Source organism: Branchiostoma lanceolatum, chromosome 3, assembly GCF_035083965.1.
Source record: "Branchiostoma lanceolatum isolate klBraLanc5 chromosome 3, klBraLanc5.hap2, whole genome shotgun sequence".
Lineage (NCBI taxonomy): Eukaryota > Metazoa > Chordata > Leptocardii > Amphioxiformes > Branchiostomatidae > Branchiostoma > Branchiostoma lanceolatum.
In genome coordinates, this window is record NC_089724.1 from 12705137 (window position 1) to 12714177 (window position 9041).

The window sequence follows — 9041 nt, forward strand, 5'->3', positions numbered from 1 at the left end:
TCATCCATTCCAAACGATTATGGGACTTCAAACGAAAACTTTTGTCACCCGGGCAACGGGGCGCCATCTTAAAAGAAGCCGACTATGAACATGCACGGATCTCCCCACCCCCCGCGAGCGCCCCGCCCTTTGTTGTTGTAAGGGCGCCGGGGCGGGGAAACAGATGGAGTCGCACCCACCTTGGCTTTGGCTTCTGGCGGTGTCTTGACTGACAGGTATGGCAGACGATCTCTCTCTCCTCTGTCAGACAACACTTTGCTCTAAAGCCGTCACACTTATGATATTTTTGGTCATCAATGAATTTCACCAACATCAGTGGATGCCGACAATGGTCAACACATGCACATTGTAAAGGTGATATTGGCACCACACGTCTTCTGTCACGATATACGATATACCTATAATTCTTCACAATATTGTTTCTACCTTTACAGATGGTATGTTTACATCTGAAACAAAAAGAAAAGGACAATTCTCCGTGAAGTATTTATAGTATGTACAAGTATTGACCCACACAAATTGCATCTCTGCTCAGTCCAAGTAGTGTTTTAGAGCAAGTAAAGAAAAAGTGTTTGTTTATCTTTTTCTTTCAATACAGGAGTGGTCAACCTGCTGAAAAGTATGTTTTTACAGCATGGCACAGATGGGATCTAGAAATTCCGGGAAAAGTCACAAAGTTAGATCTAGATGGCCCCTTTTCAATTATCAACGAACCATTCAGCCTTACAACTAAGATGTATCAGAAATCACAAATATGCAGTAAATCCTCTTTCCAAAATTTATTGCAAGCCAGCCTGATCTATAGCTATCAAGCTATTTGCAATAAAAAAGGCTAATTCAATTCATATTATCGTAACATTTCACGAAGGTCAAAGGTCACCGGATCTAACCACCCGGAAGTGACACTGGCGCGCGCACTTTTCTGAGAGATATTTCTCAACAATCTTTCATCCCCTGTGTAAACTTTTTACATTGTCACAGCCTCCGTATTATAAACTACAAGTGTGGTAAGTTTGAAGGTCCAGAGATTTGCCATTTTCACACTGTGCGTAAAAGTGCATCGTCCGTCCCGTGCGCACATACTGTATGCGAGTTGCGAGGGACACGGCATACTTAATACACAGACTGGAGCTCACTCGGCACATGTTCGCAGCTAAAACTCACAATTCCCGTTGCCGCATTGGTATGTAACTTGGTATATCGTTTCCTAGGTTGCGTGTGGTGATGCACGTTGTCTATTTTTCAATGTAACAGTGACTATACGATCACAGCAAGTAAGGAAGATTTATACCCCGTATCTGCCTGAAGTATTCCAGTCATGCATAACGGATTATAACATGGTCCCTATGGCAGGGCAGTGGGACATAGTATTAATTATAGGGGTGCAATTACGATATTGAATTGACGTTTAAAGTAGTTATGGTGTAACAAAGCTATTGTGCATCCCCACGCCGAACCAGGCAAACGATATGCCAAGTTACACACCAATGCGACAACGGGATCGTGAGTAATAGCTGCGAACGCGCAAACAAATGCATTCCCAATACTCCCAGAAGGAGGTCATCCTCCTTCCCGGAGTAATGATTTTGTATTCATGAAGCAGAGCCTCGAATGACCCGATCTGGTGAGGGTAGAGGGCACGTTAGCCTGGATGCCAGACCCCCAAACTAAAATATCTATCGTGTGGGGATACGGATATTTTTGGGGTCTGGCATCCAGGCTAAGGGCACGTGTTCGCACACAGACGCTGAGATAACATGGCCGATGCCGATCTAATCAATGTAACACACATGTACTAACTAACTGTCCGCCTCACCAGACAAGATATGATAAAGACTGTCAAGCGGAAAACGCCTGGCAGGGAGATTTGCAAGAAGTCACACTGTGGTCCAAGGAAAAAAGATGTGATCTCTATCACCGAACAACCGTCTTTGGACCCCTGACGCCGTGTACACGACAGAGAAGTCGAGTCGCATTTTGAGTTCCCAGAAATGAAAAGGATATATATAAATATACCAGTGAAATTATGTATTCTGGTAGAATTATGTACCCTGATGGAATAATGAACCCTGGCTGAATTATGTATCCTGGCGAAATTATATACCATGTTGAAATTAAAATCATTTGAAAAAAAAAATGTATATATAAATATACCAGTACATCTCCGGACTTGCCAATGCCGAACTACAAGGTATCTGCAAAGGATGGAAGGCAAAAATTGTCTGATGCCTTGTGGTGGAGATCAATTGCAAACTTGATGAAAAAAAGATAAGGAGTTCTTTGCTTTGAAGTCTGCCAAAATAGAATACTTGGTCTAAAATATTGAATTCTTGCCGGCAGCGAGAAGTCACAAGTTGTCAATAACATGAAGGACACGTGGCTGCTTTCGCTATCAGCTTGTTTGCCACGTCATTGAGAGTCTGGCATGTTCGCGGTTGTTTGAGGGAAGATCACATCCAGACGATAATGTTTCGGCTTTACTGATGCTTGTTGTTTTCTTTCTGGACTAGACTTGACAGTCTAAAGACTGGCTTAAAATTCTATCATTTGTGTGACACAACTGACCACCTTGAGCAGATATCTCAGAAATCGTGAATTTTTGATTGGGGAGAGAGCTTTACAGATATTTTTGGTCTGCACACTAGAACCTCCTTGGTCTGCACTATTTGAGAAAATTAAGCAGTGTTTTAAAGACTCGTGACTCAGAATGTTACTATTGCTAGCAAGGGGGCAAGATTAGCTAGACAAGCTTTGTAAGATAGCGCTAACACTGCAATGCATGAAGTACCAGAATTGCTTGATACAGTGGTCAATTGTGTTTTTATAATCGACCCCATAAATGGTTTTTATTTTCCTCTTTATGAATCAGATTATGTTGTATTCACGTCTATTCAAGTGCATAACGAGAATCACTGCTCATAAAGACTCTCCCAGCTGACCACATCCCCTCTTGGCCATTTCTCAGCCCATCTCCTGAGGATATCTGTTTTTGTCTGGTCGTTCGTCTGATTTGCAGCCTTTAGTCCTTACTTAAGAGCTCGTTCATATTGACAAAAGGATGGCTAATCTCCCAAGGGCCGTTCGCTCTTTAATTGGAAATAACTTAATCCCCCAATTACCAGTCGTGTGAAGGACCTCCGAGTGTCCCCAGATCGAATCTTTTTCGGGGCTCTCACTCTGAACAAGGAGGTTAAAATAATCTTATTTCAACATCCTTGCTCTGAACAAGGATGTCCTTGCTCTGAAGAGCCCCATAGGATGGAAAGCGCAGGAAATAGGAACAATATAATCTACTACTATGTGCATCATGTGTACATGCTGCATGAATGGTAAACGTTTTTCAGTGAAATTTTAAAGGGAGATCTGAGCAGTAACTCCAGGCTTCTAGAAATACTGATAGATTTTGGTTTCATATAACGCATACTAGTATCTTGAAAAATAAATAAATAAATGACTTTTCCAAACTGCGTTAAACGTATATCTATCAAAGGAGATGAATGATAATGTATGAAAATGATATAGACGTAATATAAATGCATTTAAAATTTGATACAGTTTGGTAGTCCTGATCCCCCTACTCTCCAACCAGAGGAGGGGTTCCGGCTGGTTTTTGACGTGTTTTTAGACGTTAGTAGAAAGCCCAAAAACACGTCAAAAACCAGCTGGAACCCCTCCTCTGCTTGGAGAGTGTGATTCCCCCCTCTCTCTATCAAAGTTTCATTAGGTCTTCACGGGATTGCAACGGATTCTACCGTGTCCCTGGCCGAATACGAAAAAGTCTAATTGATTGTATTGTTTGTCGATATATCGCTAATTAAACTACAAAGGAAATGTCCTTTGGTCGTCATAAATGACAAAAGCTTGTTTTGGTTCCAGGCGCCAGCGGGGCTGGTCAGTCTGGCATTTGATCTTTATCGTAAAAGAGACGGGCAAAATTACCACAGTTACCAGCTAGGCGAACACCTGCCCCTCAGTTTGTTGTGCGCGCTCTCCGTGCAGTTTCTGTGTATCTGAAATGGGCACTTTTTCATTATCTTGTCCGTTGATTGAACCGATTTATGACTTTTTCTAGGCCGCTGTCTCGTCGTGATTCCTCATCACTAGCCATAATCGGATGCATTGTTTGAGGGCACGTTGTCTGTTTTCAGAAGTGTCATACATGACAATGACCGTGTTTGGGTTCCAGGCGCCAGCGGGGCTGGCGAGTCTGTCGTTTGATCATGACGTCATGTCATGTCGGTCGGTACATACGAGCACCTATCGGGCCTGGCCGTATCGGGCTACGTTATTACTCCTCAATCTTGGCATTTTTCTTAGTAGGCAGTCGGGGTTTTAAACGGCAGTCCATAGTAAGAAAATAAAAATGCAACTTTAGGACTATGTGATGATTGGTACCCATTGCAGTTTACTGCGGATCCTGGCGGTAGGAGAATTTTGCCTTTCCGATAAGCTACAAACCCTTCATATACCCGGCGCAAGTTACTATTTTAGCAGTAAAGACTCCTTAAGATTTCACAAGATAAAAAAAAAACACACGTAAAATCTTTGTCGCCAGAACACAAATAACACCCCCATGATGTAAAAACAGGGAAGTTTACACATGGTATGTTTCCCACCCCGCTCTCTAAAAGGCGTGAACGTTATATCGACCATAGTGACAAAACAAAGCTTGAGTGTTGCTTTTGTCGATCGACACGAAAGGTATCTATTTATTCTGCTGATTGGAGTACCCCATCTCAAAAATGCAATTAGCACAATTGAACTTTTCTTATTCAATTTTTGTTCATTGTATGCATGGATATTATGGAGGTTTTTGTGTTTCTAATAGACAGTACTAGCCCTCTGGTGTACTAGCAGTCAGCCTAAGGTCAGATATTGACTTATCAACTTGTGCAAAAATGCAACTTTTACTGGAATGCGCTTGCGTTGTATATACTACATGTAGTATCCGATGCCCTCCGCCTTTTTCTATCCTATGCCCTATCATATCTTTGTTCTCTTTTTAATATGTCCCCATTTCATACGGTTGGAGACGAAGAATCATTCAAACAAAACGTTACCTACAAGAATGAAAAGCTATAATATTCACTACGTCCGTAGCTGAATCATAATAGAAACTTCCTTGTCATAATGATGATAAACAACACTGATTCTGAAGATGCTCCTCTCCAGTCCTGGCGGCGCCAAAAGAAAAACAAAGTTCATTGTGATTCAACTATCATACACAGAGGGGCGGGAAAGTCGGCGATACAGAACAATTATCCAACTGTTTCGCATGTAACAACTACCGCGACTGGAACCGACTTGTCTCTCTTCCGGTCCATCTCCTTTATGTCATAACTTGCTACGCTCGATCATTAACTAGGCTAGTAGTAGTATTGTAAACGAAAGTTGTAGACAGTGTACATGATACATCATATCCTTCCCTTTTCGCTATTTTAAGGTCTATATCGATACGAACATTTGGTATAATTAAATTAGTCGTTAGACAACTGCAAGACTGCTGTCGCCAGTGGACAAATATCACCTCCAGGTAAAAAGACCCAACAATTGTCTCTAATTGGGAAATCCTCCCGTTCTTCACACCTTGTTCACCATTGACATTGTTGTCCCATCGTACTTCCAAGCAGAGCTAGGGTTTCGGCTGGTTTTTGACGTGTTTTAGGCGTTTTTGTCATGCCTTCTACTTTGTCATCGTTTTTGTTGTGTAGCAAACTTTTGTCATCGTTTTTGTTGTGTAGCAAACCCAAGGGTTTGCTACACAACAAAAACGATGACAAAGTAGAAGGCATGACAAAAACGCCTAAAACACGTCAAAAACCAGCCGAAACCCTAGCTCTGCTTGGAGAGTAGTCCCATCGGAGGTGGTGAGAGGTCGGTAAACAGAGTTGTTGGACTTCTCTATTGTGGAGCGGGCAGCGATCTGTTTGTGTGGCGGGCGGGAGAGTGTTGGTTTTGGACGGAAATACTCGTCTTGGAGTGTTTGTAGAGTTGTAAGTAGACATGTAATAGACTCATTGAGCTTGCAGACAAATACCGTCAGCTTGGACGCTTCAAGTCTTTGCGATGATAGCCGAGATCCAGAACAGTATAGGCAAACTATTAAATCGCCTGTAGGCGTTCAGTTTAACTGTCAGAAAGAGCTATTTTTTTGTTCTCCTTCAAGCCAGGAGTCCTAGAAAAAGCCAAGGCTGTCATAGAAGCTTTTACATTGGAACAGCATGGAGCGTGTAAAAAAAAAATCTAGCAAACTTCTGACAGACACGAAGATTGACCGGAAACCATGCGGTAATTAAAACCATCGTACAGAAAGAGACACTTTCGTTCAGAAAGAGACACTTTCGTTCTACAATGGTTTAATGATCTGTAATTACAGTATTTTGTTACATCTTGAAGTACCGAACATGTTAAATACCGGATATCATCATGCACATCGTGGGTTGTCATGAATAACAATGACGTTGTTTTGGTTTGGGCGCCAGCGGGGCTAGCGACGTCTGCTCTCTGATGTTACATCCGTCCGCGAAAGAGCAACGAGGTTTTAAACAGTAGAAAATATAATTAGGAAGGTAATAGAACATAGAAGGTACATTAAACGTACTGGTAGCTTTCTCCCACAGTGAAGGGAAAATGTCAACAATCTTATCGCCAGAACTAAAGTCGGCCAGGCAACAGAACAACGTTGAGGACATTCAAGGAGGTTCAATGAAATATAGAACTTCCTTGGTACAGCTATGGTCTATATAACCTCCTTGCTACTAGTATGATCTAACAGACTAGTCACCTTGCATCCTGAACGTACGGTAAATTGAGACAAATTATCTTCCTCCATTTTGATGAATATATATCTTCATTATCTTGATGACGAGCTTTACTCTTCGCCGCTGGCGCCAGCAGACCAGCCCGCTGCCTCCGGCCACCGTGCCTGCTGCCCTGCCTGGACCCGCCCCCTATCTACCGCCTCGTTGGGCGCGTCAATAGGTGATAAACGCGCGGCTGTTCACACCCTTTGGCACGTAATCGCCGCCGATGAGGCCTTTGTCTTAGGGCGGGTGAGCTATCGGCTGCACGGCGGGACACTGTCGCCTGAACCACAACAAACCCGGCGGTGGGACATTGGGATGCGTCTGAGGGGGAGGGGCTTAGTTACCGAGTAGTGTCCTTGACTGTAATGGGGTGATGAAGACAGGGTGTCATCATCACAAGTATTATGACTATGGAACCTTTAACGCAATAACATATTTTTTTACAAGACAACGTTTTGAAACTATCGAGCATATTGATGTGGCCAGATGTGTGGTGGGGGCTGTTATAAATGATATGCATAATCTGCCGTCTATGTTCATCGATATCATGTGATAAAATAGTCATGGTGATCTGGTGTCGCGCCAGGCGATTGCGGTACATCCAGGCGGAAATTCTCAGCTCGCAAAGCTCTGTGATTTCTCATCAGTTCATGTTGAAATAATTAGTCCGTCTCCAAGTGGCGCCTGAGTGGTGGCGACCCGAGTTTCTGGGTGGGAGGGCCGCGGAACATCACAGCAAACAATTAAGCTGATGAGATAATGAGCCGGAGTCGCCCAACAGGAGCGGGCCTGCCTCATTAATACGTCGCGACACTCGCTAACAAAACACGGTATAAATACGGGGTGAACCATCCAGGCTCATTCAATTCTCCCACACTCCTTCGACGAACACGCGACAACCATGACTGCCTGCAAGCTTCCCTTCGCTCTTTCCGTGGAAAACTTGATCGGCGGCGCCCGTACCGAGCTTGTCTCCGACATCAGAGCTTCCAGTCCCGAATGTCTTCCACCGAAGAAGCGTCACCTCCTGATCACCGCCTCGTCGGACACCCCCGCACGCCTGGACGAGAACACTCGGACCGCCGCTCAAGTCGCGCCGCACCCCAACAACGTGACTCTGCGGAGTGACGGGGAAACGTCTGATGAGGATGAGATCGACGTCGTGTCTATTGGCGACGCAGCCTCACCTGGTAAGCACATGTTCTGTGTCTTGATGATTTTTCCTTCAACTTTGAACATGTATTTTATCATATACAGTTTTACCCCAAAACCGAACAGTGTTTCTTATGGCATTTTCTTCTTGTCTCCTCAGCTCCCAGTACGAGTTCCGACCGCTCCAGTCCAGCACCTTCCTGCGGCGACAGCCCGTCCCCCTCCCCGGCAGGCCGCAAGGCACGCACGGCCTTCACCACAGAGCAGGTCATGGCCCTGGAGGAGCGTTTCCGCCTGCAGAAGTACCTGTCCGCCGCCGACCGGGAAACTCTGGCCAAGGCCACGGGCTTGACCGACGAGCAGGTCAAGACGTGGTTCCAGAACCGCCGCATGAAGCTGAAGCGCCAACAGCAAGACTTCGCCACCTTCCCGCTGCACGCCGCCGTCACCGTGCCCGGGATGCCCGGCTACTCCCCACAGCCCAACCCCTGGTACGACTCCGCGCACTTCGTCCCGTCCCTCGACACCGCCGTCTGTGGTCTGCGGCCTCACATGATGCCCCAGCCCGCCAACACCGTGCCCACCAGCCGTGGAGCCAGATACTCACCGTACCCGTCTGCCCGCGTGTCGCCGTCCGGCCACTGTCACCACCAGATGACCAACATGTACAACATGTCTCCGTACCAGAACAACATGGCAGGGGCGCACTACCACAACGTACCCGGCATGAACTTTTAAATTGAAGGACAATATTCTTGGACACTACTCCACTGTATTGCCGCGCAATACATGAACTTGAAACGCTAGATCAAAAGTTCGTTACAGTTCTTTTGGTTGAAACTATTCACTCAGGGATCGATTCATGTACATATGTGAGAGAAAATTATATATGTAAAGAGTTTTATGCCAAATAGATTATTTTGTTCCGTATACTACGGTATAGCCTCTGTTTTAAACTGTTGTAAATAGCGCAAAAGATTTTATATATGAAGGAAAACATTATTCTATTTTTGATATCTTTTGCTTGTCTAAAAGATTACTACAGTGTATTTATCTTTGAATAAATGAATCGAGACTTTTTAA

The 9041-nt window shown here is 44.6% G+C and overlaps 1 protein-coding gene across 1 annotated transcript; it reads left to right on the forward strand.

Annotated features, from left to right (window-relative positions):
• Positions 1-7621: 7621 nt before the first annotated feature.
• LOC136430353 (homeobox protein MSH-C-like) lies at positions 7622-9041 on the forward strand. The gene is made up of 2 exons (XM_066420887.1): positions 7622-7996; positions 8119-9041. The coding sequence occupies exons 1-2, from the start codon at positions 7708-7710 to the stop codon at positions 8694-8696; spliced, it is 867 nt and encodes a 288-aa protein (XP_066276984.1). The 5' UTR covers positions 7622-7707; the 3' UTR covers positions 8697-9041.